The following is a 26592-nucleotide window of genomic DNA, read 5'->3' on the forward strand; positions in this document are numbered from 1 at the left end:
GTCTCCTACATCTGGCACCTGCATACCCCAGCGGAGGCTGCACACAGTTGAGAGGAGGATGCCTCCCCCTCCTCCCTGGACCCCCCCCCCCCCCACTGCTCCTAGGACACTTGCTGCTAGAGGTTTCAGCAAATATTTAAAGGGGCAGTGGGGGTGGTGGTGAGGAGGGTGGTGGGAGCAAACACTCCCTCCCCTCCCCTCTCTCCTTCCCTGAGCTTCTCAGGCACTCTCAGCTCAGATGCCATGCTGTTGTGCAACCTGGAGGCTGAAGGCTCTCCTGCTGAAGAGGAGGTCCTCGTGGGGACAGGGCAACCCTCCAGGGCTGGAGAGCTGGGGGCCAGCTCATGATTGAAGGGCAGGGCCAAGGTGTAAGGGAGCCCCCAGGCCAGGGACAGGAACTGGGGTGAAGTGTTGGAGCTTAAGTATCAGGAGGCTAAGGGAGTTAGGCCCAGAGGAGTGAGGGTGGGGCTCTGACTTAGACACTTAGAAAGTTCCAAGGGAAAGGCACCGTAGAGACCACCTGGCCCAGCAAGTGGAGGAAAGCTCAAGAGAGGATGCAGCCATTGGTCGATTTAGTTTAGTACAACCAAGCAACAGAAGTGGCTTTGAGGAAGGAGGTAAAAGAGATGGAAGGGAGAAGGAGAAGGTCCAGAAAGTGCATCACATTGGGGTGAGGAGCATTCTCAGGGCAAATTTAGGATCCAAGGGTATAAACAGAGGAGCCTAGAGGGATAGGGTCATAGGCAGCACCAAGCAGGTGAGAGTCGAGAATGAGGAGATGGGGATCCCATCAGTCACCGCAGCCAGCCCTGTGCAAGGCTGTCTGGGCACAAGAAACGAGTGTCAGGTGTGGAATCTGCTATCAAAAGCCTTCCGCTTGATCTCTGAAAATGGTTCACTGTTTACTTGATGCAGAAAACCCGACAAAATCATTCCCATCAAGAGGTGCAAATCTTCACATTCGTTTTAAGAGCACTCATGAAACTGCCCAGATCATCAAGGGCAGGTATATCCCCAAAGCCACCAAGTATCTGGAGTCACTTTACAGAAACAATGTGGGCCATTCCATCATTATAATGGTGGAGCTGATAGGTGTGCCCGGGGCCAAATAGTGGGGCTGGACACAGGGCCAGGGGCCTGAAAAGAGTGCTGAATTGTTGCTGCGCATGCTTCCAAATGCAGAGAGTAATGCTGAACTTAAGGGTTTAGATGTAGATTCTCTGGTCATCGAGCACATCCAGGTGAACAGAGCCCCCAAATGAGCCATTAAGTTTACAGAGCTCCTGGTCGGATTAACCCCTGCATGAGCTCTCCTTGCCACATTGAGATGATCCTTCCTGAAACAGAGCAGATTGTTCCCAACCCAGAAGAGGAGGTGGCACAGATGAGAAAGATAGCCCACAAGAAACTGGAGAAACAACAACGTATGGCCTGGGAATAAATTCAGCATAAAATAAATGTGAATAAAAGTAAAAGCAGGGGGGAAAAGCCTTTAGCTTCCAAACACGCCCATAGCAAAGGATGAAAAACCACACATTAGTAGGTAAAAATTTATAGCCAGAGGGGACAGTTTTCAGAATTAGGAAAAGAATGACTAGCGGCAAGTTTGAGGTTAGGTACCAGATGTGTGGGTGGAGGCCAGGCAGGTGGCATACTTGAAGTGAAAACGTGAGGCTCTCTGAGAAATGGCCACATATGAACCCCCACACTGATGCCAAAGCATCCATCTGCCTTAACAGGGCCTCCTGGGTCTCACTCCCCTTCCTGGAGCTCGTCCCTCTGCACGGGGGGAATTCTGTTGGGAAGCGTGGTGGACTCCCCATTGGGTCAGACCCCTGGCTGCCTGAGAGGTTCAACCTGGCAGAGGAACAGGAAAAGCCACAAGACTGCAGGCGCAGGTGCCAGCAAGAAAGGCGGCCAATGCCAGGAAGACACCTACGGTGGGAGGTGCAGATTGCCCAAGGGCAAGTTTGCTCAGCGCACCCAGCTTTGCTCTGGCCGGGGCCAAGAGGACTCATGGGCCAGGGCCAAGGGCCCTCAGGCACTCTTGCAGCTGGCTTATCGGGACCTCAGTTCTGGAGGGCCAGGAACAAACAGGCTTCAAAGCCAAGGGCTTGGCTGGCAGAAGGAGGCCGGATCCTTCACCTCTGTCCCCTCTCCCTACCAGCACATATAAGACCCTAGTCACACTTGGGAGATGAGAGGGGAAGGCGCCTACAGCAAGATGGATGTGGGCAGCAAGGAGGTCCTGATTGAGAGCCCGCCAGTGAGTATGACCGTGTGTGTACATGTGTGTGAGCTGGGCCCTGCCTCATCCAAGCTCTCTGAGCCGGTGTCTTTATCCACCTTCATTCACTTAATTAACCTAGGACTGTGCTAAGTTAGGGCAGGGACACCAACCACTAAGGCAGAGTCCTTCAGGGAGATGGACATGGCAACTGATCATTCCAACGTGAAGGGCTGAGAGCCACCACAGTGGTCAGTGGAAAGGGCTGCAGAGAGCACCGCGTAAGCAGACACTATGCGGGGAGTCACAGGAAGCTTCACAGAGAAAAGGACATTTGAGCTGGCTCCAGAAGAATAGGTAGGAGCTCACTAGGTGGAGAAGGCAAGCATTGCAGGAAGAAGGGGTAGAATGTGTAAAGGCAGGGAGGTGTGAGAGAGCATGGATTATTTGGGGGAACAGAGAGGGATGGGGATGGCTGGGGTGCCAGGGGTCTGGAGGAAACAGCAGGAGATGAGACTGGCGAAGCAGGCTCCCTTGGGTCTCTCCACGCTAGACTTCATGTCTAAGCCTTTCTGTTGGAATCCAGACCACCTCCTCCAAGAAGCCTTCTGATCTCAGCCCTCCTCTGCAAACCCATAGCATTGGTGTCCAGCTGTGGGAGGGTGTCTAGCTTGTGCAGAGAGAAGAAGGGCCCTGTTCATGACCTCATACCTGTCTCCCTGCCTGTCCCACCACGTCAGGACTACTCGGCAGCCCCCCAGGGCCGTTTTGGCATCCCCTGCTTCCCTAGGAGCCTCAAACGCCTTCTCATCGTGGTCGTGGTGATAGTCCTTGTGGTCGTGGTGATTGTAGGGGCCCTGCTAATGGGTCTTCACATGAGCCAGAAGCACACTGAGATGGTGAGCAGGCCCAGAATGGGGTGGGCAGTGGGTAGAGGACACGCCAAACAGAGGGGCTGGGCGGGCTGGGCAGAGAGTGAACTGTCGGGGGGTGGGGGAATGGAGGGGAGGAGGCAAGGGGTGCCTCAAGAAAGGACAGAAGCAGGAACAGGGTGGCAACTCCGGCTTAGGCTTTAGAGCTGAGGGTGGACATGGGGACTGAAGGGATGAGTGGGGAAAGAGAAATACCAGGCCACCCTGTGCCCTCCCCCAGGTTCTGGAGATGAGCATTGGGGGACCAGAAGCCCAGCAGCGCCTGGCCCTGCAGGAGCGTGCGGGCACCACTGCCACCTTCTCCATTGGCTCCAGTGGTATTGTCGTGTATGACTACCAGCGGGTGGGTATACTGGACCTCCTGACCCTGGGGCTGGGGCTGGGGGCCGATGACAAGACTGCTAGGCCACCCAGCTGTGCCACTTCATGCACATCCATCTCTCCCCAGCCCCTAGCCCTTTTGCCTCCCCAGGCTGAGCCCCAGATTCCAATAGGACTCCCTCAGGTGCCTAACCTAGAGGGAGATGGCCCAGGATCAGGGTTAGGGAGTGAGCAAGGCAGGGCCTTCTTGAATGAACTCTGGGCTTCCTGTGCTCAGCTCCTGATTGCCTATAAGCCAGCCCCAGGAACCTGTTGCTATGTCATGAAGATGGCTCCGGAGAACATCCCAAGTCTTGAGGCTCTCACTAGAAAGTTCCAGAACTTCCAGGTAGGTGTGTGGGTGAGGAGGAGTGGGTTGTCCCCTTCCCAGGGCTGCTGGGAGGAGCATTTGAGATGACAGCTATTTGTCACCTATAAAGCGTGGGGGCTGCCAGGTAGGTGCCCGTCTCTAAACTCAACAGTACCACATCTTCCCTACCAATTCCCCAGTCCTTCCCTGATGCCAAGCTGCTGGCCTCAGCTGAACCTCACTCCCCGGGGGCTTCTGACTCCAGCACAGCCCCCTCTTCACTGGTGAGGAAAGCAAGGCTTTTAGGAGGCTTGGAGAGATGGCCTGACATGCCTGAGGTCCCACAATAATGCCATAGGTGAGACAGAAACTCAGTTCCCAGGCTCCAAATTAGGTGCTCTTTCCAGGTCAAGCCTGCAGTGTCTACCTCTAAGCTGGGCCAGGAGGAGGGCCATGATGCTGGCTCAGCATCCCCTGGGGACCTGGACTTCCTGGGCACCACAGTGAGCACCCTGTGTGGCGAGGTGCCCCTCTACTACATCTAGGACCCCTCAGGTGAGCAGGTGTGACTGCCAGGGCATGGAGCAGCAGTGGCCCAGGAAGGCTTGCGCCACCTTGCCATGTCAGCTGACCAGGAACTGGGGAATCCACTGAGCTGGGCCATCTAGGGAGCTCAGCGGAGGGAAAGTTCATAGCCCGCCCCCTCCCAGTCCCTCTCCCTCACATAATAAACAGTGTTTCTTTGCTTCTCAGGGCCTGTGGAAGCCCCAAGTGAAGAGGAAAGATCCATGCGCTAAAGGTCTTTTGCAGAGAGATAGCAAGCTGCTCCTACCCACACCACAGGGACTGGAGCTGGAGAAATGGGAGCTGTGGGGAGAGGTGGGAGCGGGCAGAAGAGATACGGCTCCTAGGGCCAAGGGGCTCCTACCACGAAAGAATAAAGCAGCCTGATTGAAAAACAAAGGGTGCGCCTCTTGCATCTTCCCACACGCCCTCAGTCCTGCTGCTGGTGGGGCCAGTTAGGGGCAGGATAGGGCCCTGGGGGAGCGACGGGGCTTTCCCCTCCCCCCCCCACCCTGGTCAGGGCGTGATGGAGGACAGGGGGCAGTGGCGAGGGGACTGGGCAATCCACGGGCTTTAGGCGCCCTCCAGTGGTGTCTCCCGAGGGAGGACGAGAGACAGAGACAGCCAGAGACCGACAGAACTAGAGAGACAGGGACCGCGATGGGAGAGGGCGAGGGTCCGAGGAAGGCTGAGACCGAGCGACCGAGAGTCGCAGGCAGAGAAACGCAGAGACCGAGGGGGCGGAGGTGGGCAGAAGCAGCGGAGCGACCTGACAGCGTGTCCCGCTGCCCGGGACCGGGCTCGGGCCCGGCGCCCGCGTGACGAGCCGCCGCTAGAGGGCACCTCGCGGGAGCGGCCGTCGGCCGGGCACCTCGGGGCCCGGCGCCCCCTCCCCGGCCCCGCCGGCCCGCGCCCCGGGCCGCCCGAGCCCCCTCCCGGGGCGGGCCTGCTCCCGCGGTCCCCGCCCCCGGCGGGCGCGCCGCCCGGCCCGGCCGTGCGCTGTCCCGAACCCGAGGGGGGCCGAGCTCCGGGCGAAAACCCGCCTTCCAGCGAGCTCATTTCCCTAAAGGGGGGGGGGAGAGGGAGGGAGGAGAGAAGGAAAGAGGAAAAGAAGGGAAGGGAGCGGAGAAGGCTGGAGGCGCAGGGAGAGGGCCGAGGAGCCGGGCCGGAGAGGGGGCGGGAGACAGGAAGGAGGGGGGCGAGGACAGGGAAGGGGGAGAGGTAGGGACGCGCGAGGGGGGGCAGCGCGGGGAGGGAGCGCGCGGGCGAGCGGAGGGGAGCGCCCTCCCCTCGCCGCCAGTCCTCCGCTTCCCCTCTCGCCGGCTCCCGCGTCCGGGCGCGACCCGCCGCCGCCGCCGCGCCCTCCAGCATGCCCGGCGTGGCCCGCCTCCCGCTGCCGCTCCTGCTCTGGCTGCTGCTGCTGCCGCGCCCGGGCCGGCCGCTGGACTTGGCCGACTACACCTATGACCTGGGGGAGGAGGACGACTCGGAACCCGTCGGCTACAAAGACCCCTGCAAGGCGGGTAGGCGCCCCCCACCCCGCCGACCGGCCGGGGCGCCTGGGGCCGGGGCGCGGGCAGGCCCCGCGGGGAGGCGCGGGCTGCTGAGGGTTTGGGGTTGGGGGAGGACAGTCCAGTGTGGGAAGCCGGGAGCTGCCTGGTTGGCAATGCAGTGGGGAACAAAAGAAAGAGGGAGAGAGGGAGGGGGAAGTTTGGGGGACTTTTAGGACTGAAGTTGTGCTGCTATTTGTGGAAGCTGCTGCCGCTGCCCTCTCTTCCCAGAAGATTCCTGGGACAAGCTCTTTGGGTCCAGGGAGAAACCTGTGGCCAAGGAGGCTTTTCCTCCTGCAGGAAACTTTTCTGGCCAAACTCCCGTGTGTGTGTGTGTGTGTGTGTGTGTGTGTGTGTGTGCACTTTTCCCTTGTCCCCCATCTCGGGCTCCAGGACGTTGCTGTTTTCCAGCCTGTCTGCGCTGCCCCCAGGCTGCACATCTGTCTGCCCAGGGGGTGCGGGAGGCCTGCATCTCCGAGGAGCAAGTCTCCTGAGGCCCCCACCCAGCCCAAGTGAAAGAAGAAAGTTTTTCAAGGGATCCTCTGATGTCATGCTCCCTGGGTGTCCCATGGTCCCCCCACCAGACACAGCGGCCTTCTGGGACAGAGGAGACAGCTGTCAAAGTTAGAGAAGCCAGCCAGGGAGGGGGGATTACCTCTGCCCTTAGGTGCCAGAAGTACCTACCAAGGCCAAGTTGGGGTGGAAAGGGGAAAAACACAGAGAACTCAAATACTGTGTATCCGCTCTCTTAGTCCACAGACACTGGAGGCTAATTAGCTGAGGTCAGGGCCCCAGAGTGTGTGTGTGTGTGTGTGTGTGTGTTCTTTGTCCATGTAGACCCCATGTAACCCCTTCACTCCTGCTGGGCCCAGAGGGGTCTTGCCCCTGGAGTGACCAGATGGCCAGGCACTCAGGCCATTTGCCTAATCAGATGACCCTGAACAGGCTGCCTGGGACAAGAGAACACACAGGCCATAAGATATCATCAGAATCTTTCCTCAACTTCCTGCCTCTGATTTCAGCCTGTCTCCAAATAACCAGGGCCAGGGGTAGTGTCCCAGTCCCTAGAGTTCTAGGAGTGCCTGTATGTGGTGTAAGAGGTTGGGTTCCTCTAGTCCTCACCCTGGGCTCCCTACTTTGGGTGAATGCATCACACACAGCAAGCTACAGAAGAGGTAGACCCTTCTTCCAGTGGGAGGAGGAGAAGCCAAATCTCAGCCTTTCTCCACCCTTGCTGGGCCGTGGGTAAACCAGACATTAGCCACCATCTTTCTCCCTGGGCTTGGAGTGGGCATGAGGCTAAGCGGATGGAGCTTGGGCTTTGGAGGCAGGCAGACCTAAGCTGTCAATCCTGGACCCACAACTCATTAGCTCTACTGCCTGGGGAATGTTAATTATCATCTCTGAACTTTGCTTTTCTCACCTGTAAAATGGAACTGATAATATGTCTCTCTGTAGAGTTGATGGCAAGGATTAAATATGAGAACATATATAAAACACTTATTAGAGATTAACACACAGTAAGCAATAAATGTTTGCTGCCTACTCCCCTGTTTTCTGTGCCTCACACTCTCACTTCATTTTTTTCTGAGGGAATGGGCTGGGTTTGCTGGAAGGGAGTGTCTCCCTGTCCCTGTCCTTGTGTCACTTATTCATTCAGCTGATCTACATGGACTGAATGCTAATGATATGTGCCAGGCCCTGGGCTTGATGTTGGGGGAGATACAGAAAAGTGTAAGACATGGCCCCTGCCCTCAAAGGGCTTCCAGTCTGGGAGGGGCATAAGACGCGTGGGGATGTAACCAACCGCACCAACCAAGATGCGTTCTGTGCCACCTTGGGAGGAAAGGTCTTAAAGGCTCAAGGAGCCCCTTACCCCTCTGCAGGCCTGGCGGTGGCAGTGGCAGAGAACCAGGGCTCACAGCAGGCTGGGAAGGTTTGGGGGTTCATCATGGAGGAGGGAAGGCCTTGAAGAATGGGTAGGAAGTCAATCTGATGTATTTCACTCCTGGAGGGATTTGGAGTGATTTTCGGAGGAGGCGGCAGGAGGCTGAGGCTCTATCCCCAGTCTCAGATTTCATGCTAGGGTGGGGCTGGCTGAGTTGGAACTTCAAACAAGGGCTCTGGAGAAGGCTCTGCCCCAGGGTGAAGTGAGGCTGGTGGGGAGCTGGGCCAGGCCTGGGGGTGGCCGAGAGGGCCCGAGAGCCTGACAAGGCCAAGAGTCAGGGTCAGATCAGGCCTCCCTCCTGGGGCTGACTGCTGCAGCCTTGCCTACCTCCACCCTGACTCCCTAAGACCCCACACCAACAGCCTCACGCCTTGCGTCCCTAGGCTCTTCTCTCTGTTCATGTTGCTGTGTCCTCTTGCTCCCTCTAAGCCCCGCCGTCCAGGTGCTAGATGTGATGATGGCAGGAGCACCTGGCTTTGCCTTTGGATGCCCCTGATCTGCCTGCTTACCTCTGCTCCCTTCACCCTTTCCAGCTCTCTCCTCTTCTCCTCCTTGCACACGGAGGACCAAGAATGAAAGTCCTGTTGAATCCCCTGGCTCACCTTTCAGGATAACCAGGCCCCTTCATTTGAGTTTACCTCCTGCACTTACTGTCAGAGGTAGGGCAAAATTGAGGGCAGTAAGGCAAAATTAAGACCCCTGATACCCTGGAGAGTTTCCTGGATCTTCTGGGCAACACTAGAACAATAGGCGGGAAGCAGAGTTGTTCTATATGTGTGCTGAGAGCTGGTTCCACCAAGCTCATGCTCTGGTGTGCAGGCTCTCACGTGCACATATGAGCTCTCTCTGTCTCTCTCTCTCTCCTTCTCTACCCCTTGCCCAGGGAGCTTGTGAATCAGCCCTGATTTCTTATATGTTAGGATGCCAAACCATCAAGGGGGATCTTCCCTGAGATTCCCCGCTCTTGGCAGTGAGCCTCGGGGCTCTGGGAGAGATGCGGGAGGCAGGAATGGGGACACAGCTGCTCCCAGAGGCAGAGAAGCACCTGGGGAGTGCCCTTGAGCCAGTGAGGACCTTACTTCGGCCCTAGCTGGCAGCTCAGAGGTTTGCTTGCTCTGAGAAGATGAGGTGGGCTAGTAGCTGACCAGCCCTCATCACTGTCCCCACCCCAGGGGCCTCGTTGCCCAGGTTTGGACTTCAAGAGGCCTCAGTCACAAGTTCTGGAGGTTGAGAAGTGATCCATTCTCTTGCCAGACCACATTCCCCCTCCAGACACTCTGAATGAGTCACCCACCCACCTATGCCCCTGCTCCCTGAGTCACCTTCTCTTTTAGGTGCCCCAAGGGAGGAGGAAAAGACTTAGAATCTCCCTGGGCTCCAGATGGAGGGGGCCAATGGGACTCCCCAGAAAGAAGGAACTCTCAAGAATTCTAGTTTCTCCAGAAGATATTGGGGGAGGATGGGGAGGGTGTAGAATGTGTCACTCAGGCCACTAAGGGCCTCCTACGGATATCCAGGGGAATCAGCTAATCTCTCTGTCTCTCTGTCTCTCTCTCCACTCCCCCCATTCATTTCTAAGGGTGCCCTTCACCTTTGGGAGGTATAGCCTGTGAAATGTGTACATGCAATAATTTGTGTGTTTGAATACACTAGGGCTTGCACAGGGAAGTAGTCAAGAGAGTGTTTGGGCACGTTTGTGGGTGTACCCCTGCTTTATGGGCAAGTCCATCCAACTGTGCATGTGGGTATTCCTGAGTACATGTTGGGGTGTGCGCAAGTATGCACCTGTGTAGCAGTGTACAGCTGTGATTAAGTATGTGCCCATGTCCGTGGGAGCTTGAGTATGTTCTCCCCCAGCGAGAAGCTTGCATTTGTGGGATGGGACATGCGTATGCCCCGTACACATGGCATTGGGGCGCCACCACACCAGCGAGCTCCTCACCCTGTCCCCGGACGGGGATGCCTTGCCACGCCCCAGGGGAGGAGACTCCGGAGCCAAGAGGCCTACCTAGAGGATGGGCACACGAAGTCCACCTTGCTCTTTCTTTCCTCTCCTGCCCCCAGCCTGACTATGGAGTGGCCACGAGTGCTCCCGGCTGGTTTACAGCCAGAAAACAAAACAAACTTTTGATCCTGTGTTGAAAACAACTACTACCCTGACCCTGACCCCAGGACTTCCTTCCGGGTAAGGGGGGTTGTCCTGGACTCTCCAGCATCCAGATTCCCTAGCTTCCCCATGGGGGAATCCCAAATGGGCAGGGCCTTCAGGCTCAACTCCTGGCCAGAAGGCTCCCCTGCCCACCCCACGTCTCCCCACCCCCACTCTGTTCCCACACATTCTTCAGCCATGACATCCCCACCACAGGACGCCCGCTCGGCAGAAGAGCTCTGTGGCCATCCTAGGGCCTGTCGCGCCTTCCACTTGCCCTGCCCCCCACACCACCCTGGTCTCACAGGCCAGCACGGTTCCGTGGCCTCTGTACTTGGAATTCGAGGTTCTGCTTCTGAGCACTCTGGGGCTTCACTCAGCCAGGAAGCCAATGGGGGTGAACCGATATGCCCTTGGAAAGTGGAGAGCTGATCTTGAGCTTATGGGGCTGTTTTGGGGGTAAGATTAACAGTGACCATTTAGTGGGTGCTTACTGTGTTCCAGGCTCTGTGCTAGGTGCTTTATTTACATGCCTTATTTCATGCAGTCATCCTGGGAGACAGATTCTATCGTTAGCTCCTTTTTATGTAGGAGAAAATTGAGGTTTAGAAGAGTTTATGTGACTTGTCAGCTAATAGGAGCCAAGCTGGGATTCAAAGATGGGTCTGTCTGCCTACAGAGACTTTGCGCTTTGCTGCCATGTCCAAAGACGAGTCTAAATGTGCAGCCACGTGTGTATATGATGGTGCCCGTGGGTGTGGGCACGTGAGCCTGGAGGTGCTGGTGTCTGTGCAGAGGTGCAAGGTGTGTCAAGGTGTGAGGGTATCCGTGTGGCCTGCGTGTGCCTGTGTGAATGTTGGCATTGTCTTCTCGGAGTGCACCTCTCATCCCACCACCTCTGCGTGTCAGCTAAGAAACGTCTCCTGCTGCCATCCAATCAATTGCTGAGCCAAGTCCCCCAATGGTGACATTTTATGGAAAAAAATCTTTCTCATGTGGTGGAAGAGATTCTGGGCCACTTACCAGCTGGTGACCTTGGGCAAGTCATTTCCCTTCTTAGGCCCAAGTGTTCTGATCTCTGAAGTCAGGGAGGTGGGCTGGAATCTAGCCACAAGGTTATCTCTCGAAGAGTTTGTAATTGCACACTCGTAGGCAAATGCACAGGTGGAGCATGATTTAACGGGCATGCCCTGAGTGGGCCAGGATTAAATGAATTCATTAATGTGGAAGCACCTTGTCAACTGGGAAGGTGTCATTATGGCTACCATTACTGGCTTACTGGGTTCAGAGCTTGCAGTTAGTCTGTGTGTGTTGGAGCTTGTGCATGTGTGTTTTTTAGAACTGTCTGTGACCGTGCATTTTGTGTGTGTGTGAATGTGTGTCTGCGTGAGTGTCTATTTTTGTGTATGGGAATTTACGATATGGGTTCTACAGCAGTAATGCACTTGAACACAACAAGTGCTAGACTGGGAATCAGGAGGCCCATGTTACGAATCCAGCCTCTCCAACAACTAGCAGTGTGGGAGACCATTTCCCTTCCAGGCCTCAGTTTCCATATCTGTAAAATGGAATGTTGGCCTGGATAACTGCTAGAGGGGACTCCCACGTTCTGTCAATCCAGGTCTAGGTTGCATCAGAGTATGTGTCTATGGGCATGTGTCTTTGCGGGCCCAAAGAATATCAATGTGATACTTGACTTGAACAAACATTCTGGAGTGCCTTCCACCTGCAAGGGTGGTGCGGCGCTGCTTGGGGGGAATGGGAGTGGGGAGCATATCTCTGTGACTTCCATAGCTCTATGTTTGAGGGCATGGCTGTGGATGTCACCATGTGCCTGATTCTGTGTATGATGAAGTGTGTGTGTGTGTGTCCACCCAGTGGGCCATCTGGGGCGGAGAAACCTGTGTGCAAGGCCTCAAGGTTAAAATAATTTGTGTAATGCTGCCGCCAGGCCTGTGTAGCACTCCGGATGAGAAGCAGATGTTGCCATGGGTGGAGCTTCAGGGAAGCTGCTCCTTGAGCTCCACCTCCATCCAGCTCAGCCTCCCGCCTCCCCCAGCCCAGCCCAGTGAGAAGCTCGCTTCTGAGCTCCTTCCAGAGCACTCAGCTCCCCAGCTTCCTCCTGCTCCTGACTTCTCAAAAGGCAGGCGGATTGTTGAGCCCATCTCTCCAAAAACATCTCTCCCCAGATCCAGAAGTCAAAATGGCCTATTCAGGGGGCTCTATGACCCCCCCGGCCTTCCTTCCTCCAGAGAAGGGACCCTGAAACTCAGAATAGGAGTCCCTTGAGAACAGTTAAACTTCTTCCTCCTAGCAGGGCAGCTCCGTTATGTGTCCTGGTTTCCCTCCTATGCCTCTCTGCTCTGTTCTTATTCACATCTTCCTCTCCATCTTTGAAACAGCCTTTGTTGAGTGAATACCACATGCTCAGCGCAGCGCCAAGGTTATGGGCCCACAGAGTAGACACTCTGTTATCTGACCCCCTTCCGCTTTCTTCATAGCACGCATCACCATTCTTGAGTTCAGTGTTTGTTTATTTGTGTATTGTCAAAGGTTAGCTCTACACAAGCAGGGACCTCTTCTATCTTGCGCATCACTCGGCTGGTGCCTGGCCCACAGAAGGTGCTTACTAAGTATTCAGAGTGATGGGAAGAGTGACATGGCCGTGTCTTCCTCTGGTAGGGGGTGGGTATCAGCTTTGTTGGATTCCCAACTCCAAAGTGAGCACGAGTCTCCCGAGGGATCCTCAAAGCCAGTGCCCCGCTGCCTTCTTCCTCAGAAGGCATTTGCAGACTAAAGTTGCTATAGGGGAGCCCCTGGCGTTGGGGCTGCCAGTACTGGGTAGAAGGATTAACTCCCCCGGCCTCTTCTTTTCTCTCTAGCTGCCTTCCTTGGGGACATCGCCCTGGATGAGGAGGACCTGAGGGCCTTCCAGGCGCAGCAGGCTGCAGATCTCAGGCAGCGGGCAACGCACAGGTCTTCCATCAAAACTGCAGGTACACCGGGTACAGGCTGGGTCTCCTATGTCCCAGAAATGGGTTCCAGAATTGGAGAAACAAGGAACCTCCCTGTTTCCCAGCCAGGCCCTCTCAGGGCAGAGGCTATGAGCTTGAACCCAGCATAATGGCTTGTCTTCCCTTGGGATATTTTTATCCCTTCCCCCAGAGGAACAGCAAGTATAGACAAACCCAGGAGCCAGAACTGGCATTCTTTTTGCTTACAGTTTACAAAGGACTTTCAAAAGCATTATCTAACTTAACTGTCCCCAACCACCTGCAAAGGTAGGTGTCAGGACAACCGCTGCCTTGCAGATACAGAAACTAAGACCCATGGGGGTAACATGACTTGTTCACGATCACATAGCTGGTCAGTGGCAGAGCTGGGACAGGAACCCAAGCCTTCTCACTCCAGATCTGAGGCTCTTTGCTCAACACCCCAGTCCCTCCTGGCTTCACCTCGTGCTCCCACTTTGCAAGCTTTTACGCATCTTTCCAAGCCCAGCTCCGGAGCTTCTCTGGTGAAACCTTCCCTGATCGTCCCCCCAGCACGCCTGTACCTCCATTTGCTCTCTCTCTGCTCCCTGTTGACCGTGTTAGTATCTCACTCAGTGAACCATGTTTCAATGGTTTTTCTTTTTTAATACGTCTATCTTCCCTGCTGGACTCAAAGCTTCTCAAGGTCAGGGATGGGTTCTTCTCATCTCCGTGTGGCCCAAGCAGCTAGCAACACACCTGGACCTTGTGAATGGGTGAGAGAAGAGGAAGAGTCAGGGCACGGGCCACTTCGTTTCTGTCCAGCCTTGTCACTGCTCTGGAACGTGGTGCTGCCTCCAGGGAGGTCTCCATTGCCAGGGATAGGGATTCTCACCTGGAGCCCATGCTGCACACACTCGCTGGGGCCAAGCAGTTGCCCTGTCCTGCATGAGGGAGGCTCGTGGCATGGGCAGCCGTGGAGTAAAGGTCAAACTAACCCCAGAGAGCAGCTGGCACTGGAGGGTGACGTGGTGGCCTGATAACTAGCAAGGCTTCCTGGGCCTCAGAGGGGACCAGCAGAATGGAGGGGTTGGAGCGCCTGGGCCCACCACGAACCCACCAGGTGACTTTGGGCAAATCTTCAGCCTCAGTTTCCTCATCCATCAAATATACATAGTGATGCTTGCCCAGTGCATCCCAGAGAGCTACTATGTCACTGGAGAACGTGTATTTGGGAACACTGAGAGACATCAAGATCCATATGCTCACAAGGAAGAAGTTTTATTAAGTGAGAAGGGACCATTTCCTAGTCTCAAGCCCCCTGCAGTCCCTAGGAAATTAGGACACCATGGTTTTCTTTTTCAGTTATGGTCAATTCTCGCTATCTGTGGTAGTTATTTTATTTTTTTATTTTTTTTAAAGATTTTATTTATTTGAGAGAGAGAGAGAGAGAAAGAGAGCACAAGTGGGAGGGGGGAGCGGAGGGAGAGGGAGAAGCAGACTCCCCGCTGAGCAGGGAGCCCGACGCAGGGCTGGATCCCAGGACCCCGGGATCATGACCTGAGCCGAAGGCAGATGCTTAACCGACTGAGCCACCCAGGCGCCCCAATCCGTGGTAGTTATGAATAGAGCTATAGGATAACCTTGTTCCATAAAGTCACTGCGAACACTGAATTCACAAATCCTAAGCCATCCATCACTCCTAGGAGAAACACAATGTTCGCTTCCTGCTAGCTTCTCGTCATATCATTTTCATCAACTGATCAATGTGTGACCCTGTCTTACGTGTGTTTCTGTTTAAAGACCCCTGATTTAATACACAGTTGATTCATTAACATTGAGCCATGGCCAGCAGCACTATGACTCATGACCGAACAAAGCTTATGTAACAGACATGTACGTTCTCCATAAGGCACATCAGATCCTTCTAGCACTCGGGACACCAGACAGCACGGCAATGCTTCAGCACATCGGGGCGGAAGGGAGTCATTTTAAACAGCAAAGTCACCAGCAAAAAGCCCCAAATGCAAAAAAAATGGCACTAAATAGACTATGAAAAAGATACTTATTGACAGTATGAGAGCTGAAACAAGAAGGCAGTGTCACCTTGTTCCCCCTCAGTTGGACATGTGGGTGACTCACACTTTTCCCTGCTCTGTGCATGTCAGCAAAAAACCATGAGAGAGCTGAGGGTATTGATTTTGGGATTACAAATAAATTTTAGTGAGTGGGCAAATATGGATTCCCACTAAATGAGGATAGATTATATAATTTGTTTCCTGCACCACCCCTTCATTCACTTGCTACTAATGTCTTCCTCTTCCAACCCAAGGAAATTCTTCTACCTTCGACTGCCAGAGCTCTAGTGGGCAGCTGCAGAGGAGAAGCCATGGGAGATGGAGAGGCAGGTCCCGGAGCCGGCGGGCAGCAACATCCAGACCAGAGCGTGTGTGGCCCGATGGGGTCATCCCCTTTGTCATTGGGGGAAACTTCACTGGTGCGTGTGATGTTGGGGGGCCAGGGGAGCAGCCTGCATCTGGGCCTGGCCGTGGGGCAGCCTGGTCGTGTGTCGTGGTAGGAGTGGTACCTTCTGTGTATCTGTCCAATGAGAGGCTGACATCTAGCAATGGGTGGAGATGGGCCCAGCTGGACACTGTGACAACCTGGCCCCCTTCATCCTGGCAGGCAGCCAGAGGGCAGTCTTCCGGCAAGCCATGAGGCACTGGGAGAAGCATACCTGTGTCACCTTCCTGGAGCGCACTGACGAGGACAGCTATATTGTATTCACCTATAGACCCTGCGGGTGAGCAGGGGCCCCTGGGCACTGCACCCTCGGCCACCACCCAACCCATATTCTGCCCTGGGCCCTGCTGCTGCCCCAACGGGGCCTGACACTGCGTCATCTGTCTCCCTCCCACCCCCCTCCCCTGGGACTTCCCCCCAGGAGCCGCCTGGATGTGGCTATGACCCCTGTACACAGCCTGGGCATCCCACGCTCAGGCCCCTCCCCCGCGCCTCACTCCCCCGCCCCCCTGGCAGCCTCGCCCGGCCCCTGAGTGGATGCACTCCCCCAGCTCGGGACCGCCCCCCTGAGCTGGCCCCGCCCTCCAGGTGCTGCTCCTACGTGGGTCGCCGTGGCGGGGGCCCACAGGCCATCTCAATCGGCAAGAACTGTGACAAGTTCGGCATCGTTGTCCACGAACTGGGCCATGTCATCGGCTTCTGGCACGAGCACACGCGGCCAGACCGGGACCGCCATGTCTCCATCGTTCGCGAAAACATCCAGCCAGGTAGCACCTTGACCTTGGCGCCTAGCTGTGTGCCGCACCTGCCCCAGCACCCACTCCAGGGCCTCTGGTGGGGGTGGGAGCTGCTGCCTGGAGCCATCGCTTTTGGTCAGCTTAGTGGGCAGCCCTTGTCCAGGGCCCAGGTTGGTCCAGACCGCGGCCCTGAGGCATCGGCTCCCTGCCGGTAGCATCTCTGAGACCCTTGATCAGTTGTAGAGCTGCTTGGCAGGGCCGGGAGAGATCCTGGTCCTGGACACAGAGGCCATCGGGAGCAGCCAGAGCCCAGCTGCCCTGGGGTGGGGGGTAGTTTGTGGGGGGAATTGGCACATCCCCCAAGCCATCTCAGCCTTTCTCTTCACTTTTCCCCAGTCTTCTGCCCTCTGCTTGGTCTCTCCTCTAAGGGTTTTTTCTTTCTTGTTTCTCCTGGCTACCTCCCTCCCCTCCCTTCCTGCTTCCTTCCTCCCTCCCCAGGCCTCCTCCACACTTCCCTGCTTTCATCTCCCTGTGGTTCTAGAAATGGGTGCTTCCTTTCCATACTCCCTGAGCCTTCCCTCCAGCCAGTCCTCGTTGACCCTGCCCCTCTGCTGGACAGACTCTTCTAGAGACCCACCCCTACCCTCAGGCTTCCCTTGGCTGCTCCCCGGACCCTCAGGTAGGGGGGCACCTCTCAAGTGCAGGGAGGACCCCACTCCCCACCCTGAAAAGGTGGCACTGCACCCCACACAGACCCACCCCTCCCACCCCCCACACCTTTTTCCTGGTCTTCGCAGGGCAGGAGTATAACTTCTTGAAGATGGAGCTCCAGGAGGTGGAGTCCCTGGGGGAGACCTATGATTTTGACAGTATCATGCACTATGCCCGGAACACGTTCTCCAGGTGAGAGATGGGGCCTGGCCTCCTCTGGGGCAGCCCAATCCCGCCCTCTGTAGGCCATTCTCTTTGGGCCTCTCGCTTTGCACTAGGCTGTCCTGCTGGGGCAGTCATCAAGGACAAGAGTGGACTTCTGGGTGCCTGCAGCCCCCAAGCAGAGGACCCGTGGGAGCCACCTGCCTTGCTGTCCTCTTCCATGGTGGGTCCATGGCCCGGCTGGGGCTCACAAAGCCTAGTACCATGTACCCCGAGGGCACCTGGCCCAAGAGGCTGAAAATCCAGCCGCTCTGCCTGCCACATAGATATATGCTGTGGTTCCAGAACTATATCAGTCCAGCGGAGCTGAGCTTTTTCCCTCATCTGTCAGCCAAAAGAGGCACATTTTTCTAATTGGGGGCATCCTTTCTAATCAGTCTGCCTTTTTGTAACTGGGTAGTTTGTACAAAGGCTCCCTCTTGGCCTGAACTAGCCTCTCTCCCCTGCTCACAAGCGCACACACACCTACTCCCTTTCCTGGGCCCACGTTCCCAGAAATCACAGCCAGAACCCCCAGAGGTAGTGGCCCAGCCTCCGCACCCCCAGCTTCTCCTTAGAGTGTGGGAAACGGCCCCTCCCTCCTCTTCCTCAGGCTCCCCTTCCCGGCCTGGCCTTTCCCATGCCTGGCTCTTTCCTCATCCTCTGTCTGCTCTCCTGCTCTGTCCCGCACACAGTGCCCCTCCTCAGTCTCGCCCGCGTCCAGACCTGAGGGAACAGAGACCGAGGAAGGGTGGTGAGGTCATCCCGCCCCCCCACAGCCACAGACCTCCCCTGGACATTTCCCACCACATCCTACCCTACCCCCTGCCGAGTTCCACCCAGCTGGGTGTGAGTCAGGGTCCCTGGGGAGATGGAGGGCCGCCTGCTTCCCTTCGCCCTGCTCCTCCCAGATGGCAACACCCAGGACTTAGCAGGCAGGAACTCGGGGGGACAGGAGGCACTGATGGATCAGGAGTTGCGGGGCTGTCCCCAGGGTCTGGTCCAGCCACGCTGGAACTTGTCGAGAGCAGCCTGTGGTAGGATGCGCACTGGCCCTGGTAGTCCTAGGAGAGGTTCAGCATGAGGGGCCGCGGAAGCAGGGGCTGGAAGAGGCTGGACCCATGATCGCTAGGAGCCCGAAGCTCTCCTGAGGCTGGGGACTGGGCCCAGACTGAGCCGGGGCACCGGGAGGTCCCCGGGGCATGCGGAACCTGCGTCCCTGACCTCCCAGAGTATTCCTGGGGCTCCCCCAGGCTCCAGCTGTGTGGCTGCCACGGAGCAGGGTGGCTGCTGGTCAGTGGGCAGCATAATGACAGGGTGAGATCTCTCCACCCGTCCCTGACCCTACGGAGGAATGTCTGGGCTCTGGCAGGGTCATGACCTTGGGTGCACACAGGCACGCCACCCCTCCTTCCATCAGACTCTCACCCAGGTCGGGCTTTTCCTCTTCAGGGGCATCTTCCTGGACACCATTGTTCCCAAGTACGAGGTCAATGGGGTGAAACCTCCCATCGGTCAAAGGACCCGGCTCAGCAAGGGGGACATCGCCCAGGCCCGCAAGCTCTACAAGTGCCCAGGTCGGGGCAGGGAGGGACGGGCCAGGGAGGGGTGGAGGACAGAGCCTGAAGCAGCCAGTGGGCCAGGACCTGGGGCTGAGGAGGTTAAAGCTGTGAGTCCTAGAGAAGGCCAGAGGCTGCCTGATGTTGGGGGTGGGGGCACCCAAGCAGGGGCACTGTTCAAGTTAAGGAACCAAACTGGGGCTGGGATCGGGTGGTGGTGAGATGTTGAGCCCCGCACCTTCCAGGCGTCTGGGAGAAGAGGGCAGTAGGAGCAGTAAAGAGGGCTGGCAGAGCAGTTCTCAGGGAGTGAGGTAGAGTGAGGCCACCAAAGGAGCTTGACCTTAACTCTGGAAACCTTGTTGCCTTGACAACAGCGCATCCTGTAGCACTAGGCTGAAGAGGTCAGCAGTGTGAGCTTGTATGTGAGGAGCAGGGAGGGCATCCTAAAGGGACAGGACCATCCCGGACTCCCTCCCCTCCTCAGCCGTTCTTCTCGCCCCCAAAGGATGCCAGAGTACAGGGCGGGAAGCCAGAAGGCGGGGGGGATTGGGCATCTGCAGCCAGCAGTTCAGTCATTTCCTTTCCTTGACAGCCTGCGGAGAGACCCTACAAGACAGCACAGGCAACTTCTCCTCCCCTGAGTACCCCAATGGCTACTCCGCCCACATGCACTGCGTATGGCGCATCTCAGTCACACCTGGGGAGAAGGTAACTGAGCGTCCCCTCCTCTGCCAGGACCCCAGAGTAGGAGAGCATAGTCGGTTGTGGCTGTGAATGACCTACCTGGGAAACGTAGACCCATTCACCCCGTAAGAAATGGAGCACTGCCTCAAGGAGGGGCTTCTAGCAATCGTTGTAAATGAAGGCTGACTCGCAGAGAGCACTTGCTACACGAGAGGCACTTTTCCAAGCACTTCTCAGGTTCACCCACAGGGTTTTCATGTGGAATGTGGACCTCTCACCCACCCCTGCACTTTCCATGTCCTTCCGTGCATTTTGGTTGTTTCCAGGAGCCAGCTTTAAGACTTTATTGCCCTTGATTGGAACATGGCACTTAATGTGCTAGTGCAGTCTCGAGCCCAACTAGATTTTATTTCTGGTCATGTTGTTCGGTCCAACAGCTCTCAAGACCATTCGGAATCCGAGTCCACCATTCAGCACGTGACCACCTCTCTTACTATGTCCTGAGCTCTTGATAAGCATATCTTCTGGGTCTTTGGAACCTGGTCTTTGACAGAAACATTGAACGTGACATGAATCAAAGCAGATCCAAGATCCCTTTCTGAGCTGACGTGGTTCATCTGCAGACTTTGGGCAGAGTTATTCCACTGGCTGAGACACCACTTAATGTCACTACCACGACCTTGTTGACTGGGAAGTGAGCTTCTCAGACCTGCCTTTGTCATCTTGATAAATGCTGAATATGTAGACGGACTGCCTTACCAAATCAAATCTACTGTTCCACCAGTTGGGAAAGCGCCTTTTAAAAAGGAAATGACATTTGTCTGATATGCTTTGTTTCAAGTGAACCTGAACTGGTTCCTCGTAATCAAGTGTCTCCTTTCTAAATGGCGGCAGACTGTTTAATTGGGCATTGACGTTCAACTCAGTGGTTTGCGATTCCCAGAATTCACTCCAAACCCTCCTTCCAACACACGCATGCGTGCGCGCACACACACCCCTTTTGAAAATTGGCAAAGCTTTTGTTCTGAGTTCTCAAGATTACAGACACTGATCACATCTGTAAGTTATTTGAGTGTCCTCTGATGTCATTTTTGAGCCTAGAGGCAAAAGCCAGTTTAAAGAGGTGCTCACTGACTCTCCTCCAATGTGATTCGGTTTCCATTTCCTTTCCAAACTGTGCTTATTTTATTTTTTGCAATTTCAAGATCATTCTTATTTGTGCTAGACTTCTATTGAGGGTTGAGTAATTCCATCACCTCTCGCAGTTAACATTCTGTCATCTTCCCTCAAAAGTGAACCCATCCCCTCTTTGTTCTTTTTTTTTTTTTAATTCTGAATTGAACTTAACAATTGCTGTCCTTTTGCTGCCTTGTTCTGACCATGCCCTGGCTTCCTTTATCCTTCTGCCAAAGGTCTCTGCTGCTGCAGCCTTTGGAGATCTCACAGCGGATAACAATAAAAACGACTAACGATTATTGAGCGCATTATCAGCCAGGCATGTGTTAAATTCTTTATGTGTTATGTCTTGTAATTAATACAATGACATTCTGGGCTGCTGCTAATGTTATCTCCATTTTGCATATGAGAGAGCAAACTTGGAAAAATTAAGTAACTTGCCCAAGAAACTGGATTATGACACAAAAATCCATGATTGCAATACTGTGTATTCTAAAGCCCTGTCCCATATCAACAGTTGCTAAAGCGTGCTTCCACAGACCGCTGTGCCCACTACTCGCCCAGCACCGGGGGCCAGAAAGAGGCACGAGATAGTCCCGGACCCGAGGAACATGGAGTAGGGTAGAGCGTTGCCATCTTTCCTATTCAGAAGATTTGCTCGGTCAGCAGGGATCGGTCTCCTTCCCTGTGGTTCTGACCTGGAACGGGCTGGCCCTGGTCTCTAGTAGACACATGGCCGGGCCCCAGGCGCCTCCCTGTGCCTTGGGACTGTTCTCTCCACAACTCCCAGGAGACTCCCCACCAGGGAGAGAAGGAGGCTACAGAGAAAAATTCCAGATTCATCAGTGCGTGGTTGCAGAGATAGAAAAAGTTAAACTCACTCACGGTCCTGGATGCAATTGTAGAGTTGTAAGTGAGCCAGAGATGGGCCCCCCGGGGGACAGGAGCCCTTTAAGGGCTCACGGAGGCTGGGGAGCCAGGGAGGATGGCTTTGGGACATCACGGCCGCCATTCTTCGCTGTGCACCCATTAGGTGCCAGGCGGAGTAGTAGACATCTCGTGCGCACGACCTCGTTATTCCTCCCATCAGTTTTGTTGGGCAGATGCAGTTGTCCCGTCTGTATAGACGAAGGAGTCGGGGCTCAGCGGGCAAGCGTAACTCTGCCCAAGTTTACACAGGCAGTCGCGGTGGAACCAGCACTGGGTTCCAGGACTGTCCGACTCCAAAGTCTACGCTCTTTCAACAGTCGCCCTGGAGTAAACCCGCCTGCGTTCGGGCGTGGACTTTGATGTCTCCTCTGTGCTGAGAGGTTGTTTTGCCTCGCTCTCCACTTCTCTGATTATTGCCAGAAGTGCGAGTGATACGTAAATTTTATCTTATACGGTTATGCAAGTCAGGGAGATGTCAGACAAGAAAGAGCCACTTGGGAAGGCTTCTTTTAGGACCCCCAAGTCTCTGCACTGCACGTCATTAGCAGCTGCCCCAAAGAGGACTTAGGGTTTCCCAAGCCACGAACCAGCCCCTGATGAGCAGGAAAGTGGTTTCAGGAGATCATGGTCTATTGTGCAGGGGAGCCAAGAAGATAAGAACTGAAAATGTCTTTTGGATTTGGCAGTGTCCACCCTCATTCCCATCCCTGCCTTGTGATAGCCTGCCTATTCTTCAAGTTCCAACCCAAATCGCGCCTCCTCTGTAATGCCTTCCCTGACCCCCACCCCCGTCCCCCAGCTGGGCAGAGATGAGCCCTCCCTTCTCTGCAAGGCCTGTGCCGGACCCTCCCCTGAGTGCCTGCTTCCCCGTGCTGAGGGGCATGGGGGGCGGGGCGTGAGGGGAAGCTGACCCTCATTCTCTGAGCAGCTGTTAGGCCAAATTGAGCGGCAGGCCTGGGGGGGGCCACGTGGAGTGGTGGTTCAGGGTGTGAGTTTAACAGCCAGAGGGCCTGGGTCTGACTCAGGTCTGCCGTGCTGTTTACCGGATGTATGATCTCAGGGAAGTTACTTAACCGCTCTGTGCCTCCGTTTCCCCATTTGTAACGTGGGCCTGGTGGTAATGCCTCCCTCATGGGGCTGATGATACGAGGACTGGACAAGTTAATGTACGTGAAGTGCTTAGAGCAGCGCCTAGCTCGTGGTGGGGGTCCACCAAGGCTAGCTGCTATTATCATTCTGTAGTCTTACTCTATTAACGGAGCGATCCCTGGTCAGCCTCCCTGCGTCCCCCATCCCCCATCTGCCTCCTGCTACTTCCAGATGCTGGTATGAACCGTTTCAGATTTCAAAGTCTTAAGCGAATTCAGCTCCAATAGTGGAATTACCTTTTTTGGAGTGGTGTACACTGTAGCGTATACATGCAGTATGTATGGGTGGCATGCATGTATGTTGTATGTGTGACTCATACACGTGTCAGTCTTATCAACCTTACGTATATTAACTCCCTGAGTCCTTTGAGGTAGGTGCTATTACCATTGTCATCTTACAAATAAGGAAATGGAGGCACAGAGGTGTGAGATGATGAGCCTCAGGTGGTCCAGCAAAGGCAGACGGAAACCAGGCTGTGGGTCCCCAAGAGTCGACATATTGTCCCAATCTCTCCCTAACTGCAGCCAACAAATGTGAGGGGAACTTCCCATATGCGGGGTGCACTTGGAGACTCCGCACTCTGTATCTCCTTTAATCCCCCAGCGCCTTAGGATCGCCTCCATGTTTGAGGCACAAAGAAATCAAGCCACGGGCCCAGAGTCACCAGCCAGGAAGTGGTAGAGCCGGCCAGGTTTTCTTTGGCAAAGGGCAGTGGCCCTGCCACCAGAGCACAGCTCTCTCCACATGACAGAAGTTGTTACAACGCTTAATTAGACATCTCTGGTCTCAATATAGCCACAGCTGTGCCTCCCTGGAGGATGCCCCTAACCACCAGCACAGGTCTCTTCCTCCTGAGTGAGGTGACCACTGGTTCCTCCTGCCCTGTCGGAGGTCTCGGGTGGGCCCTTTGGGGTTGCGCCGGCTGGGTGTGGTCTCTTCAGAGGATGTGAATTCATCCGCCCGGGACAGAGCCAGAGTTGTTTCCGAGGATGAAGGGAAAGTTGCTGCCGTTCTCAGCACAGCTGCTGAGCAAGTTGATGGGCAGCCCCGGGGAGGCCACATGGAATAGTGGTGAAGGGCGTAAGTTGAGGAACCAGAGTGCCCTCCCTGGACCCTCTGCATTCCTTCTTCCGTCCAGCAACTCCTTAAAAGATAGTTTTGATGTTCGTCAGCTACAAGGATGATGTATCCATGTTGTAAGAATTTTGAAAAATAGAGGCATTCATAAGGTAAAAAGTGAATATTCTCCCCTGGATCCTCCTCCAAATCCCACTCTTCAGAGGTGGCTAGGCATGAGTAACACTTGCTATGTCCTTCCAGGCCCTTCCAAGAATGTGTGTGTGCATGTGTGTGGATATGTGGTCTTAGGTAACTTGCCTTTCACTCAGCAGTTAATTGTGGTCAGGGTTCCATGTCCACAAATCAAGTTCTACCTCAGACATATTCATGGCTGCTTAGCATGTTGTCATCCCCATTTCAGTGCTCGGCCATCCCCTGCAGGTCTCCACTGATGGGTGTTTCATTTAAGTTTTTTCTAAGTTTTTATTATTACCAAAATCACTACAATAAATATCTCAAGACTTAGATCGTTATACACTTAGGCAAGTATATCTGTAAAATAGATTCCTGAAAGCAAAATTCTAATCAAGAAATATTTATGAAGCAACTACTACATGCCATGCACCAAAGATTCCGTAGTGAATTAAACAAAATTCCTGTCCTCATAGGGTTTACATTTTGGCGGGGTTGGGGGACAGACAAGCAAATAAAAAGTAAATGCAGTAGGTTAGATGGTGATAAATGTCACAAAGGAAATCAGCAGTAGGAGATAAAGGAGTGAAGTGGGGGTTACTGTTCCATGTGGGAAGGCCTCATTCACATCAGATGAGTTGGAGTAGAAATAGACAGGAAATGAGGGAACACTTTGGGCAGATAGCTGGGAAGAGCTTCTAGGCAGCAAGTGCAAAGGCCCTGAGGCAGGAGCAGGCTTGGTGTGTTTGAGGACCAGCAAGGCCAATGTGGCCAGAGCCAAGTAAGCAAGGAGGAGATTGGTAGGAGATGGGGTCAAAGAGATAGCAGGGGGTTAGACCACAAATGACCTTAGAGGACATGGTGAAGACGTTGGATTTTACTCTGAGTAACAAGCATTTAAGGATTTTGAGCAGTGGGGAGGTAAGATCCGATTACATCATGAAAGGTCTGCTGTGGTGAGAGGTAGGATCAAGAGTAGGGACTATTAAACTAATCTTGGGAAAAGATGATGGCAGGGCCAGGACTGAGAATCAAGAAGGGGAACAGGTGGTTTGAGGAGAGAAGAGGAGGATTTAAAAGTGTGCCTGGCAGCACGAAGGGCCCAGTCGATCTCACATTTCAAGTGAGACAGTCAGCGTGCCTGTATTTTCTCTAGCCACAACATTTGACCATCCGGGAAGAGGCACCGAGTAGGTAGAAAGTTGGATTTAACCAGGGATGCAGTTTTCAGGAAGAGGATCGAGAGTTGAGGTCCTATGTAAGGAGGTGATGATAAAGATAGACCATGGATTTGCTTTGAAGTGAGATGACTGCCCCAGGCCTTTGCCACTTCCTCTGTGTCCTACTTTGGGCATTTTCTAGAAAGATGAAATATTGGGCACACTGTCTGTCTCCAGAGCAAGAGCCAGAACAGATTTTCAATGTCAGTTTTTCAAAATATGAGGACTTTTATCTTTTTTTTTTTAAGATTTTATTTATTTATTTGAGAGAGAATGAGAGAGAGAGTATGAGAGGGGTGAGGGTCAGAGGGAGAAGCAGACTCCCTGCCGAGCAGGGAGCCCGATGCGGGACTCGATCCAGGGACTCCAGGATCATGACCTGAGCCGAAGGCAGTCGCTTAACCAACTGAGCCACCCAGGCGCCCATGAGGACTTTTATCTTGATAATAACAATAGCTCTCAATGATGGCTAATAATAATCATCAAGAGTAATATAGTGCACTTTTCAAAACATGGTCTTACTTGATTACATCTCAGAGTACCACAGTTAAGAAACACTTCCCAAAACACAAACACATTTCGCCCCACGTACGAATCAAAAGAAAAGAAGCAGGATGGGCTGTGGGTTCTAAGCTAGGCAAGGAGAGATGTATGTGAAGGTAAAAGGCAGGAAAACCCCTGTTGACGGTCATGGTGAATTGGAAGGGTTGTTGGAGTCCGTAGAGAGCAGTGGGCAAGGAGAGATGGGGTCCGTGGTTGGACAGTGGGGTTCTTGAACCTGAGATTATGTGGGGGGGGTGCACAGTTAGTGGTGATAACAAGGTCTAGGGCATGATGTGCCGGGTATGGTGGAGAAGAGGTAGAGAGAGGAGGTCATGGCGGAGAGGCCAGGAAACGGGAAGGGTCGTCTGGGTGGATGTGGAAATCACCGAACATTCTGCAGTCCATGTCCGTGTCAGGAAGTGACTGCGAGCCAGAGCTCTTCACTGAACTACGGACCACAGTCGCCGGTGCCGGCTTTGGGGTTGTTTCCATTCTCGCCTCCACTCTGACTGCCTCTAACTCTGCAGGGTGCCGCAGGGGACACGGATCTCCTTATCCTCTTTCCCTCCAGCAGGAAAGCCAGCTAGATCTAACAGGTGGGCCCTCTGGGCCATCGTGTGTCCTCTGTACACACCTCTTAGGTCATAGGGAACTGTTCCCTGGAGTCCCTGCTTGTTGGACTCTAAATACACAAGAGGCTTTGGGGTGCATTCTGGAAACTACTAAAGCAAATTCTCTCCTGGAAAGTGTGCTTCTCTACCTGTTAATATGCCCGCCTGCTGGGGAGAGTTGGACCTTACCGAAGTGTCAAACGTCCCTCCAGTATTACGTGACCAGTTCGTGAGCTCATGCTCAGGAGGCACTTAGGGCAGCGCCTATAGCCGTGAGCTCCCGTG

The 26592-nt window shown here is 54.6% G+C and overlaps 2 protein-coding genes across 3 annotated transcripts in view; both read left to right on the forward strand.

Moving 5' to 3' along the window:
- Nucleotides 1-2197: 2197 nt before the first annotated feature.
- SFTPC (surfactant protein C) lies at nucleotides 2198-4787 on the forward strand. Its single transcript, XM_032389186.1, has 6 exons — nucleotides 2198-2266; nucleotides 2968-3126; nucleotides 3380-3502; nucleotides 3758-3868; nucleotides 4237-4384; nucleotides 4583-4787. Exons 1-5 carry the CDS (start codon nucleotides 2198-2200, stop codon nucleotides 4372-4374), a joined length of 600 nt encoding a protein of 199 aa, XP_032245077.1. The 3' UTR covers nucleotides 4375-4384; nucleotides 4583-4787.
- Nucleotides 4788-5634: 847 nt separating this feature from the next.
- BMP1 (bone morphogenetic protein 1) overlaps nucleotides 5635-26592 on the forward strand; it is a 43572-nt gene continuing 22614 nt past the window's right edge. For both annotated transcript variants that reach the window (XM_032389131.1, XM_032389132.1), the window contains exons 1-8: nucleotides 5635-5916; nucleotides 12923-13036; nucleotides 15345-15509; nucleotides 15698-15815; nucleotides 16124-16302; nucleotides 17070-17175; nucleotides 18637-18761; nucleotides 19336-19451. In XM_032389131.1, the coding sequence (XP_032245022.1) occupies nucleotides 5763-5916; nucleotides 12923-13036; nucleotides 15345-15509; nucleotides 15698-15815; nucleotides 16124-16302; nucleotides 17070-17175; nucleotides 18637-18761; nucleotides 19336-19451 (1077 nt within the window). In that variant the 5' untranslated portion in view covers nucleotides 5635-5762. The remainder of the gene's footprint in view (nucleotides 5917-12922; nucleotides 13037-15344; nucleotides 15510-15697; nucleotides 15816-16123; nucleotides 16303-17069; nucleotides 17176-18636; nucleotides 18762-19335; nucleotides 19452-26592) is intronic.

This window comes from Phoca vitulina, unplaced genomic scaffold, assembly GCF_004348235.1.
Source record: "Phoca vitulina isolate PV1807 unplaced genomic scaffold, GSC_HSeal_1.0 scaffold53, whole genome shotgun sequence".
In the NCBI taxonomy this organism is placed as follows: domain Eukaryota; kingdom Metazoa; phylum Chordata; class Mammalia; order Carnivora; family Phocidae; genus Phoca; species Phoca vitulina.

Excerpts from the sequence above, each read along its gene's own strand:
- SFTPC (XM_032389186.1), top strand. The coding sequence starts at position 2,198 with ATGAGAGGGGAAGGCGCCTACAGCAAGATGGATGTGGGCAGCAAGGAG. Across the intron at positions 2,267-2,967 it reads TCCTGATTGAGAGCCCGCCA|GACTACTCGGCAGCCCCCCA; the intron begins GTGAGTATGACC and ends CCACCACGTCAG. Across the intron at positions 3,503-3,757 it reads TCGTGTATGACTACCAGCGG|CTCCTGATTGCCTATAAGCC; the intron begins GTGGGTATACTG and ends TCCTGTGCTCAG.